Source organism: Melitaea cinxia, chromosome 5 (assembly GCF_905220565.1).
Source record: "Melitaea cinxia chromosome 5, ilMelCinx1.1, whole genome shotgun sequence".
NCBI lineage: Eukaryota > Metazoa > Arthropoda > Insecta > Lepidoptera > Nymphalidae > Melitaea > Melitaea cinxia.
In genome coordinates, this window is record NC_059398.1 from 7738501 (window position 1) to 7752224 (window position 13724).

Here is a 13724-nt window from a genome sequence, read left to right on the forward strand (position 1 = left end):
CGACTAAGGGATACAAAGTTTCACTACCACCTTGGAACTTAAAAAGCCGACCGATGGCGGGATAACCATCTAACTGCTGGGTTTGAAATACACAGACCGAAGACGGGCAGCAGCTTCTTTTTTTATTGATTTAATGTTTTTCATGCATATTTTTTTTTAAATATTAGCATTCTGTACATCTTTTATACTTATATAAACTTTAAATGTACGAAATTCCATAATCCTCCGTACGCGCAATTTTCGTAAAAAGAGTTACAACGTTTTCGCTTCACGTATTTAATATACAGAAGAAGATACTGGCAGAATAATCGTAGCTTTAGTAACAGCTACTATTTAATAATACTCAACTATCACTTAGTCGTATAAAAATAAGTATCACACTGTAATACCATGCCGTCGCGACTGCAGTTTCAATTGTCAGGATTAAATTGAATGTAACGGCTCATAGCTTGTAATTGATCAGCGTTGTCAACACATCACTCACTGCCCGCAGCTGTGAACAGTCGCTCAATAGATTTATCACTATTTATGAAAATAAGTAATATAAAAAAAGTGAATATATAGTTTTTTTTTTCAGTCAGATCAGAAGGACAGTGAAAACTAATAGGTAGTGGGAATTAACAATATATATATATTACATCTTAATTTTATATTAATTGTTAAGGAACGTCTCACATTTTCATTGCGGTGCAACTCTTTAACGATTCACATCGTGTGATCCATACTTAATTATCGGTCATCGGTGTGAAGTGTTTATAAACTGTGAGTGCAATAGACAATCAGTGATGTGACAGAACGTTAGGTATATAAGACAGTGATTTGACATTTGAATTCTCTTTCCCATATTTCTTCTCGTCGTGCGAAGTGTTTGCCTAAACAATGTAATCTTGATAATACAGTAATCTATTCTCTCAAATCTTTCATTTTCTCCATTTCAACAAACAACAATGCAATAAATACAAGGCAATACAACGAAACATTTGGCGCCCGAACAGGGACTTCAAAATCAACCCAGGATCACCGGAACACATGGCCGACATCTTGTGCCGAGCAGTGACGCGGTTCAAGCCTCACCTCGCAACCATGATAAGATAAGTGCCCAAACCATGATCCCCAATCCTAATCGATCCTAACCTTTTTCCAAATTATTTTTCCTTATTTTTAACAATCATGATTACCGATCCTAAATCCTAATCCATCCTAATCTCCTAAATTTATATTTCCTTTTTTCATATTTCCATTTATATTTCAAAATTAGCATTCTGCTATTGCAAATTTACAATTATTTTTGGTTTAATTTCTTAATTGCCGTACTACAATAAACAAACATGTGTTCTTATATTCAATTTTCTTGTTCGAATTTCTTCATTTAATACAAATTTACAATAATATTTTTCAACTTAACCTCTAAATTTCTTTCATCAATGCATTAAAATTAATATTTCACAATAACTTCTTATTCCAAATTTCTTTCATTAAGACATTAAATTTAATATTTTATAACAGTAGTTTTCAATTTACTTGCATATTATTTTTATTCTAAATTTACTAAATAAATTAAATTTAATGTTTTATATTACTAGTTTAACCGCTTCAGATTTTTATTTCTTTACTTCAAGGTGTGTCACACCTAATACAAATGTTTTCCATACACTAATACAAATGTTTTCCATACATTATTACAAATGTTTATTCAATACTTCATACAATTTAATTACATTTAACTTTTTCTAAATTCCATTACTTAATACAAATTAAACTTAATATTTTATTATATTAGATTTCGAGTCAACAGCATCAAATTTTTTATACAACTACAATAATACAAATGTTTATACAATATTTAATTCAATTTAATTACATTTAACTTTTTTTAAATTCCCTTGATACAACATTAACTTAACAACATAATTCAATTCATTTCAAAAATTAATTTAATTCATTTCAAAATTAATTCAATTCTAAAGGCAATATTGAGCCTCAATCCTATTTATTGTGCGATGCTTAGACGATTTGGCCGACTATTTCAGCGTTGCGGTACATGAAGCGCACCAACGTGGTTGGGGCTTCTGCCATCTTGTCTTGCCGCTCCGCGCCGGTCTTCTATGTGTCGTCGATTGAGGAGCTTCAGCTAAGACATTTGCATCATTTCATTTTATTTTCTTTCTTTTTTGAGGTGTCTTGTAATTAATTAACTTAAATTCAATAGTAGTTTATATTATTCTAGTTCATATTCATATTCAAATTCAAATAACTTTAGTATTAATCCAGTTCATATTCATATACAAATACAAATAACTTTAATATTATTCATATACAAATAATATTAGTATTATTCTAGTTCATACAGTTTTCTATTTTCAATAATTACAAAAAATATTTTCTATCTATATTTTTCACAATGTCTGAACCTTCAGTATCAACTATGAACAAAGAATCCGGGATAAAGGTTTTAATTGTAAAGCGCAGTTCCATAAAGGGACAAATTACTAAATTCAAAAACTATTTAGACAAGATTACAAGGCAATCTCAACTGACGGGTATCGAAGTCGCTGAGCTTTCACTGAAACTCAGTCGCTTTGAGAATCTGTCCGCTAAATACGATGAGCTGCAAACTCAAATTGAACTAATAAATGCTGACAATTTAGACGAAGAGCTCGATGAGCGTGAACGCATTGAGCAAGATTTCATATTATGTACCGCGATGGCAAAAAATATCATTGAAGAACAAAATGAATTAAAGAATTTAGAACAGGATAAGAGACGCCGTGAGTCCTTATTCCAGGATGCTCAATGTGGTCGCGATCATAATAATGAAAATTGTATAACCTTGCCGCAAATACAAATTGCAAAGTTTGATGGTTCGTTCTTCCGTTGGTTAGAATTTCGAGATACGTTTAATAATTTAGTTCACAACAATAGTCGCATTTCATTGATTCAAAAATTTCATTATTTAATTTCTTATTTGGAAGGCGATGCGGCTCGGGTAATTTCAAACATTGAGGTTTCCGCAGCCAACTATAATAGCGCTTATCAATTACTTTATGAACGTTACAATAACAAAAGATTACTTGTAAATTATCACATTAAATCATTATTCAATATTGAAAAAATAAACCGCGAATCGGACACTTCATTACGCTCTTTAGTCGATCATGTTTCAAAAAATTTACGTGCTTTAGCTAACCTAGGTCAACCTACTGATCACTGGGACACGTTAATTATATATTTGGTTTCATCTAAACTCGATACGCAAACACTTGTTAAATGGGAAGAGCTACGCAATAGTTTAGGTGAAATCCCTAGTTTATCCGAATTTAATAAATTTTTGATTGATAGGGCTTATGTTCTTGAATGTACGCGTCACAATAAGAATGATCAAGGTTCTAGTTTCCATAATAACATATCAACAAATAACAATAGCAAAATGCAACATTCAAGGCCTGTCAATTATCATCATAATCATCACAATCATCACATTAAGCGTGATCGACCAATTTCAAATTCATTTATTGCTATAAATCAAAAGGACAATAGCACTTTGTCTAGGTGTATTGTCTGCAATCAAAATCATAGGATTTATGATTGCCAATTATTCAAATCAAAGTCCAGAAAGGACAAACTAAACGACATTTCCAAGTACAAATTATGTATTAATTGTTTAAGGCAGGGTCACTCTTTAGTCGAATGTCGATTAGGGCCATGCAAAATGTGTAAGAAACGACACAATACTCTATTGCATCCAGTTGACGCACCAAAGGTCAACAGTGCCTCTGGCGAGGTCTCTGAAACTGTAGTAAACTTTTCAAACAAAAATTCAAATCAAGTTTTATTGTCTACTGCCCAAGTATACATTTTGAATCCAATCACTAAAGAGCCTCTTAAGGTACGGGCCTTGTTGGATTCAGGCAGTCAGTCATCCTTCATTACAAAATCTCTTCAACAGAAACTTGCAATTCATTCAAATCCAATCTCTACTAATGTTATTGGTATCGGTCACTCAGATAGCCAAACAAAGGAAAGCTGTGTGATCCAATTAAAATCCATTCACAATAATTATAAGACTAAATTAAATTGTCTTGTGCTTGATAGGCTGATTGGGAATCTGCCTAAAGCACCTATAAATATACAACAATTAAACATACCATCGCACTTGCATTTAGCTGACCCCGATTTCAATCAGCCAGCTCCTATTGATATACTAATAGGAGCCGATCTTTTTTGGCAACTCTTGAAGAATGAACGCATTTCTTTAGGTGCAAACAAGCCTACATTACAATATTCCAGTTTCGGTTGGTTGATTGGTGGTCCTATTTCATATCAAGCTAAACAAGTATTTTGCAATAATTCAGTTATCAATGATAACCTCCCAAACAAAAACAAAAACAAAATTAACAATTTACTAGCAAAATTTAGGAAGCTAGAAGAGCTTCACCATAAAACAATTCTAAGCGAGAAGGATTTAGCCTGTGAGAACCACTCTCGGTCTCACACTTCACGGCTTCCTTCTGGCAGGTCTAGTGTCAGACTTCCATTACGCAATTCACCTGATTGTCTAGGTGAAACATATAACTTAGCAAAAAGGCGATTATCAAGTTTAGAAAAACGTTTCAAAAAATATATTTCATTAAAATCTCAATACATACAGTTCATGAGAGAATTTCAAAATTTAGGCCATCTGTCGGAATCTACAGTTACTTTACCAGATCCTTCTTATTTTTGTAATCATGCTGTCTTAAAAACATCTAATTAATCTATTAAGCTTAGGGTCATATTTGATAGTTCCGCTTTCTCTTCTTCTGGTATTTCAATCAATATTTTGCTAATGGTTGGACAACACAACATTCAGGATTCTCTTTTCTCCATATTAATTCCAATTACAGTTGATTTATGGAGAGAAGATGAGTCCCTATCATTCAAGGCAATGCCACTAATACTGTCACTTGCGGTACCGCAAGTGCCAGCTATTTAAGTACGCGATGTCTAGGCCAGTTAGGAGATGAATGCGACGATAGTTTTATCAAAATTATTATACAAAAGGATTTTTATGTAGATGACCTATCTAAAGATGCCTTCATCATGATTTTTGCATAGATTGTTTCGCGCCGCGGTAGGCCAGCGGACATCTATTCCAATAGCAAACGCAATTTTGTAGGAGCGGCAAGAGAGCTCAGTAAATTCACCGATATACAAAACATCGCGTTAACTGAATTTACAGCTCAGCAAAGCATCAAAATTTAAATTCATTCTGTCTTACGCTCCTCACTTCGGCGACATATGGGAGGCCGGTGTGACCGGCAAAACATCATATCAACAATACATCACACAAACATATATATAATATACAAACGAGTCATGGGAATTTTTATTTAACTTTTGAAGAAATTTTAACTTTTAAAGCAATTTTAACTTTGTTTGCACGAGTGGAGGCTATTCTGAATAGTCGTCCCTTGCGCCCATTATCCATGTTCCCTTGACGATTCCCTTTTCCTTTCCCCAGGGCACTTCTTAATCAGAAGACTACTAAATGAGCTGCCGGCTCGCGCCTTGGAGAATGAAAGGGAACCACAATTAAAATGCTACGCACATATCAAGCAAATCATACAACAAAATGAAGACAAGACTAAGGCTAAAGGTTGGAGACCTGCCACCTTTATATTGGATTACTGGATGCCAGTAGCCAGACTATATCCGGGGCCAGACGGGAGCTCTCGCGATCGGCCCACTACAGGCTGTTATCGCCGCCCTCTGGTTCGCCACCCCCCCTTACTCAACGATGAAGACACAGAGTTGAAGAATATTGATTCTTCAACGGGGGGAGTATGTTAAGGAACGTCTCACATTTTCATTGCGGTGCAACTCTTTAACGATTCACATCGTGTGATCCATACTTAATTATCGGTCATCGGTGTGAAGTGTTTATAAACTGTGAGTGCAATAGACAATCAGTGATGTGACAGAACGTTAGGTATATAAGACAGTGATTTGACATTTGAATTCTCTTTCCCATATTTCTTCTCGTCGTGCGAAGTGTTTGCCTAAACAATGTAATCTTGATAATACAGTAATCTATTCTCTCAAATCTTTCATTTTCTCCATTTCAACAAACAACAATGCAATAAATACAAGGCAATACAACGAAACATTAATATAATTATTTTTAATAGAACTATGTGAATTCGTGACAGTTATAATTTAGTGACATTTTAATTGACCTGTTTCTTCTAAGTACTTGCCTACCACAAGCGGGTCTCACCAATCGATTTGAGAAGATGCATACACTGATAAGAAAGAAAGAAAGAAAGAGTAAAGCGATTATATAAGTTTTAGAAAATTTGTGGGATGAGTTTAACCAAAATGACTCTTCTCTACAACAATACAGAATTAAACCCCCTAGAATGCTTTCCTAGAAATATTTTCAACGAACTCAAGACTTATTATGGGGCCACACAGTCTAAAATTTTATCTTTTACACCTCTGGCTGAGACTCGCTGACGCGCCGTATTTTATAAACACTGTAGATATGAAATTATACTCTGATTTAGTTATCAAGTTATCTATCAACACAAAGCATCAGCTGTTACGTTTAGATTTTAACGATTCCTTTTGTAAACCACTTTCGTGTTGGTGTATTATTGCATATTATAAATATTAATGTAGTTAAAATTAATGTTTATTCCCTTAGCTATCACTTAAGACTTATTATAACAAGTTCAAACAGGCGTTTTTATATATCTTATTGAAGTGGCGGATAAAAAAAAATATTATATACATCCATAAAATTAATTTCAAAAACTAATAAAAAAAATAATATTTTAGTACAGTACTCCAACTAGGAAATAGGGTATCGAGTTTTAGAGGTCAGTAGGGGCGGCAAAAATTGAATAGCGTACTGGCGGCAAATTTGTAAATCCGCCACTGTCTTATTGTATTGAAAAAAATTAAAATTATTTTGATAAAGTTCTGTTAAACAACTTCAAGAATCAATTACATTTGTTATGTATGTAACGCGACATCTTGGAAATTCGAAACCTAGTTTGAAATTATTTTTTCCGTAAAATATGTATTGTTTATTTTAAAATGGGATCTCGCTTAAATTTAACCATGGCACTATAAAACCTCGTAAAATGTACGCCGTGTTGGGGCAACGGTTACAGCCATGGATTGTGCCTGTTGCGCTGGCGGTTGCGGGTTCGATCCCCGCACGTGACAAACATTTGTATTGGCCATACAGGTATTTGCCGTGGTCTGGGTGTTTGTACAGTCTTTGTGGGTCTCCCCACCGTGCCTCGGAGAGCACGTTAAGCCGTCGGTCCCGGTTGTTATCATGCACACCTGATAGCGATCGTAACTCATAGTAGGGAATATATCCGCCAACCCGCATTAGAGCACCGTGGTGGATTAAGCTCTGATCCTTCTCCTGCATGGAGAAAGAGGCCTATGCCCAGTTGTGGGATATTACAGGCTGAAGGGACTATAAAAACTTGACGAACTAAATACATACAATTTTATTCTTATACGTAATATCGAAATCATTCGTGATGAAACGATATTTGTACAGATAGGTTAGGATAATCACATTAGTGTCGATTAAATATGTTATAGTAATTTGTTCAAGAAAATATCAATCAATTTTACAATTTATCATTCACTAGTCACGTAGTCTGAGTGAAATTTTGTTAAAGTGCACTTTCATTCATTTGGTTTATTATTACAGATCACTTCGGCTTATTGGCTCTATTGAGCTGCCATAAAAGCTTGAAATTGATTTTGTCGATGTCACGTATTATGGAGAATAAATGAAAAATTGCAGTTACTCCATTTAAATAAACTGGTAAATTTGACATCACAATAAAATTTAAAAAATTGTAGGTATATTACGTGGTATCAGGGGGACCCGCAAATACTCACAACCAGACCAGAAACAAATATATGTATGTACAAGTACAATATCCACCCAGAACCGGGAATCGAAAAACCGGTAACCGCCGGTGCCGCTGTTTAGCAACTTACCCACTAATCAAGATTCAATATATTGTCAATAAAAAATTAATACAGGGGTTTTATTTTTGTTTGTCATATTATAAACACAATATTATTATCATAGTTACACCCCAATTTATACCTACTTATACTATGTTATGATATGTAGATGTAGACATTGCAATGTTACATAACATAACCAAATATAATTATATCTCCTATTGACAGGCTTTTAACACAAATTAATTTATATAGGTATACAATTATATACCTAAGTTTTTTTATATATATTTAAGTAGGTATAGTAGTTAGATATAATATGTACTTATACCTACATAGTTATGAAAACTTTTAAAATCTTAAACAATTTGTAATGATCTACAAAGATTAGTCATAATATGAGTAATTGAATTTAACTGTTAGAAAACAATTCTGATGTTTATTATACCTACTTGTTTACCAAAAATTATGCCCTTTATTTAGTTAAAGCAAAATTTAAATATTCATAAAAAAATAAAAGCAAACTTTTTTTCATACGTATTGCCAGTAATATTTTTAAAATATTGGTCTAATTTTATTGTTAGTAAGAAACGAAGGTTCTCCTTTATTTTTATTTTTTTCAAAGAAACTAATAATTTAAGATATGGCAATGTTATGAATTCGAAAAATATTTTGTAGCGAATTAATAATTTACGATACGATTATTACTAAACATTTTTTACTTATGACAATGATTGGTTGTTTACATTTGCATGCACATAAATTTTTAAAGCTCACGAGAAAAACCTCGCTATGCAAAAGGTTTTTTTTTCCTACCTAAATTTTAATAAGTAGCTTTAAGTTATATAAAAGTAGCATTATTAATTTTTACTGCTACGAGAGTATATAAGTCGAGAGTGCCATCCTTCAGAATGTGCTTTCGGTAGTTGTTCGTCTTAGCTACCTGATTTTGTATTGCACAGACAAAGCCTTCAGTTTTCCCATAGAGGTCCCCGAATCGCAGCCACTGCACGGAGTCCTCACTATTCACGTGAGGCGCGTAAAGCGCCTTTTAAAACCACCCACGTAGCTCCTTGTCCATCCATACGGTCTCCCAGTCAAATGTGCGCAGTACGACCGGTTTCTAAGATTCCTCTTTGGCCAAGGATAAGGGGGTCAGATCTTTGTCACATACTAGAACATCACCATGCAAAGTTGTCCTCAAGGCAGCGGCCCTATGCGCCTTCTAAAATTGTCCTTCATTCATTAAGATTTTTGAGTGCTAATTTACACGCTTTCCGAAAAGGGTGCGCAAGTGTTATGCAGCTTTAATTGCCCTTAGTTGCTTTTTACGACACCCTAGGCATAGGAAGGGGTGGCCCGGCCCTATTCTAATCTGCCGGAAACCACAAGGCGGATTATTATTTTTTGTTTATCTATAGCTAAAGATAAATATAAATCAATTCATTATCTACATCGACTATATATTATCTACTCACTTCATAATCAGTGATTTATTGTAAATAACACGTTGTAAATAAACGTTGTTTTGCCATATATCTTATAAAGCCCCTTAATCCCCCCCACCCTCTTATAACTTAGGGGTATGAAAAATAGATGTAGTTCGATTCTCAGACCTACCCAATATGCACACAAAATTTCATGAGAATCGGTCAAGCCGTTTCGGAGGAGTTTAGAATCGTAAACTATGCATTTGATCATGTTATGATCTTCAGCAAAATGTTGTGCATGAGCCCACAAAGGTTTCTGAGTTGGTTCGATTAAAAAAAAGTGTAGCAACGCGCGCAGGGTACAAGTCGTATAGTATATATGGAGAAGGAGTGCAGAATGCTAATTTTTTTTTAATTATACATAAAAATCCTTTAAAGCAATAACAATAAAAAAACTTTCCGAACACTACCATGTATTTGACACACACACACGCACATATACTCTTTTGTTTAATGTTCAAACTTATAATCTAAATTAATTATGGTCGGATTTCGACCTCTGGGCGACCATTAGTTTATAGGATCTTTTATATAACACTAGCGGATTCCAGTGACGTCAAATAGCTTGTTTAGATTCTTTTAGCGCCATACACGATTAATTTGTTCACACGATTAGGTTTAATTAATCAAAATAGAGCCTTTTTTGTACCAACCAAATCTTTAATATAAAAAATAAAAATAATAGCTGAAGAGATGTACCTTCTAAGGACGAGTTTATTACTAGTAAACAGTTTGTTTTAGCCAATAAGAGGAAAGGTAAATAGGTTATTAAGGAATTTTAGGACTCAAGGTGTTCGGACGTAATAAGAGTAAATAAATATGTAGGCACTGTAGTCTGTGTAAACGTAAACAAAACAATAAAATGAGACATTATCCGTTTACATTTTTTTAAAGAAAATTCTATAAATGAACGTATTGGAAAGGGAAAGAATTAGCTCATCATAATATGAATTAAAATGGAATTTCTGAACGTTGACCCTATCAAGTCGCAAGATGTGACTAGGAGAAAATAAATTACTAAGTCCTTCTTATTAGCCACCGAAATATCGAAGTTTTCTTCGCAACGTCACTGGTGTACTTAGGATAATTATGTATTCTACAAAACATTTGCTATTTACAAGTTATATTTAAGTTAAAAATCAATTACTACAATGTTAAATTTTATTTTAATCTACTTCAGGAGTATATGTATGTACTAACGTAATAAATGATTCTTATTGATGATATAAATATTGATATAATTAAATGTACTTTTATCAGATAATTAGTACGAGTCAATTTGAAAAAATAATCCAAAATTTGCATTCAAGTAGTAAGATAAGAGTCGCGTCGTCTCTTATCTAGACGTTACATTCAACTCCTGGGCTAATTGACATTTAGGCATTAGTTTTAACGGCGTTGTTTAATGAATTATAACTCATTCACCATACATTTAAACGGCTATTTTAGACAATTGGTTTTGGTAAACAAAAAAAAATTCAAAACTAAAATATTAACAGGGGTTTAGGATTTGATCCGAAGACGGGAAGATCCGATAATGATGACGATAGACTTAGGATTAACTTATTTTAACATAAAAATGTTCAAATTTTTCGAAGCGAACTTAAGAACGATTACTGTGATATTTAAAAGATAAAATGTTCTATTAAAGTAATCAAATAATTATTAAGTGAAATAACAAACCTCTAAAATAAAAATATAAAAAGAGTGTGCTGTAGACCACACCTTTGAAGTAAAATTTCTATCTTCACTAACTTATATCTACCTCTCAACGTGTGTGTGTCAAATACATGGTAGTGTGTGTAATGTATTTTTATTGATTTAATGTTTTTCTTTTATGCATAATTAAAAAAAATTAAGTATGAGATGTACAAAGTTTTTGCTTCACGTATTAATATATAGAAGAAGATAAGCAGGTAAAAGCGCTGTAAATCGTCACTCTCAACGTCATTAAGCTTCAGCGTCAGTTGTTTCACGCGATTTCGTTCTTCACATTTTTTTAAAATCACGATCCTTATATCGTTTCTTAAGTATTAAATTCCAATAATTACGTCATAGCTATTTGTATTATTATTCTGTTAGCAGCAACTAGGACATTTCCATTTTTTTGTTTGAGCTTTTGCGATTTTGCTAGGTATTTCTAAAGCTTTAGATTAATTATATATTTGTACATTTTTTAATTTCATTAAATACGTCTGTGAGATAACGACCTAGTTTTTTTTTATGGTTAAATGTTGTTATATTAAAAGAGAAAATCAAGGCTATAGAGACAAAGAGAATGTCGAATGAGTAAATATAAAAATTTAGTAAACATCTCTTAGTCTGTTTTGTTTTACCTCTTTGAATGATATTAAAAATGTCTTATATTACTCAGTTACATATAATCAATTCCAAAGTTACAAAGTTCAATTATATCGATGTAACTACGAAATAAAATATTAGCGGTCATAGGGACATACGGTAAAAGACACGTTAAGGAAAGAACACTTGAAAATGGGCAGGATAGAAACAGATAGAACAGATTGACTTTTATTGTGTATACCTCGTTAGTTTTATGCGGTTCGCCGCCCCAAATATCTCGCCAATGAATAAGGTGATGAAGATGGTTCATGTAATTGTGTTGGCGATTGTCGCGTTTCTTGCGATATTCACTGGGGGATGGCGGCGCAGTAAGCGATTGCCGTCGTCCACTGCCCATCGCTACCACGTTCGGAGGCTGCGTATTCAGGAGCCTTTCCGTTTCCGGTTCGTCAGATGACATACTATCCGTGAGCAACCGAACGGACCTCGAAGCGCCTCTGTTCAAAGTATATTCAGAATCTTCCTTCTTCATTTTGATACGCGGCACTAAGAAAACGTGCACTCGATAAGTAACAACAATCGCGGAACGGGGTATTATGTTATGGACGTGTCGGATACGATGATAACATTCCGCAACGCTGTGATAAGCAGCGATCGGGTGAGCGGGATGGCGGGCGTGCGGCGCGGGCGACGCCTGTCTCAAACTGCGGCGCGGAGCGGCGCTGCCAAACGCACGTGGGTGCGAAGTTCCGACGTCAAAATAACGTACGCCATGAGTTTCGCAAACTATGTTGCAAAAATCAGCATTAACGTACTTTAAAATTAGGTATATGTGTCATAATTATAACATAATTAATGGCTGAATATTAAAAAAAAAAAACATAATAAACCCCTTATTATTTCAATTAAGATACTAACATTAACATAAAGTAAGACTTTTTTTTAATGTTTTTAATTTGTAGATATTATTTTTAATTTTTGAAAATGGGTATATAAATATGCACATTGTATTTCTTTAACGAAGTTCTAATTTATACTGTTTTAATGTGTGTGTGACCTTATTTCCAAATAAGTGTTTTTGTAATGATTACCTGAATTAACAAAGAACATTTACATATAATAAGAGGTCTATGATCTTAATATAGCCGTATATGTATAGTAATACTATATTTTTAAACAGGCATACTACCCTATACCTACAAAATTCTTATAAAACTAAATTTAAAAGATAAATAAATGCAACATTGTTATTTTTAACCAATATAAAATGTCTCAAGGTAGGTAACAGCAGTATGGTATAACATATATTATTGTTGATGTATTAAAAAAATTAAACTAACAATTCATCACATCTATTAGTAAACTCACCTAATTATTGTAAAATCTGCTAAAATATATCATAAATTGTTTGATTACAATAGCTTTAAAAATATTTAATTGAATAAAATTGTCATGTTACAAAAGGTATTAAAATTAACATACATATAATATAATTAAAATGAAACACAGATATATAAGATAAACACATAAAGAAATAGATTTCATTGCAGTTATTTTTATTGTATTTTATTGTTAATCATTGAAATAATAAAATTTACTACAAAATAATTCACGAATATATGTATATATATACGTTGATTTTTTTTGCTATTAAAATAATATTAAAAATTAAGATATATCATATACATTATACAAGAGATAATAACCGAAACAGAAAAAGAGTTACTTACGTACTGAATTAGCACTTGAACTATTGTTTTCGTTCACAGGTGTATAAGTATGTTATCCTGTATGTCTTACATATTTCAACGATCGTTTACAGCATCACTTTGTTAACATTAAAATATTAATTGCTTTTCATTACTTTAAGATAAGCACTACATTAATAAATTAAAAACTGATATAGCAAACAGTTGATTGTCAAAAACCACGGTTTTATTTACAAGGCCG

The 13724-nt window shown here is 32.9% G+C and overlaps 1 protein-coding gene across 1 annotated transcript in view; it reads right to left on the reverse strand.

The window, feature by feature from the left end:
* Positions 1 to 12575, reverse strand: part of LOC123653794 (kinase D-interacting substrate of 220 kDa) — an 85461-nt gene extending 72886 nt beyond the window's left edge. Inside the window, exon 1 of the mRNA XM_045589775.1 lies at positions 12016 to 12575. Coding sequence (XP_045445731.1) covers positions 12016 to 12306 — 291 coding nt within the window. The 5' untranslated portion in view covers positions 12307 to 12575. The remainder of the gene's footprint in view (positions 1 to 12015) is intronic.
* Between the last annotated feature and the right edge of the window lie 1149 nt (positions 12576 to 13724).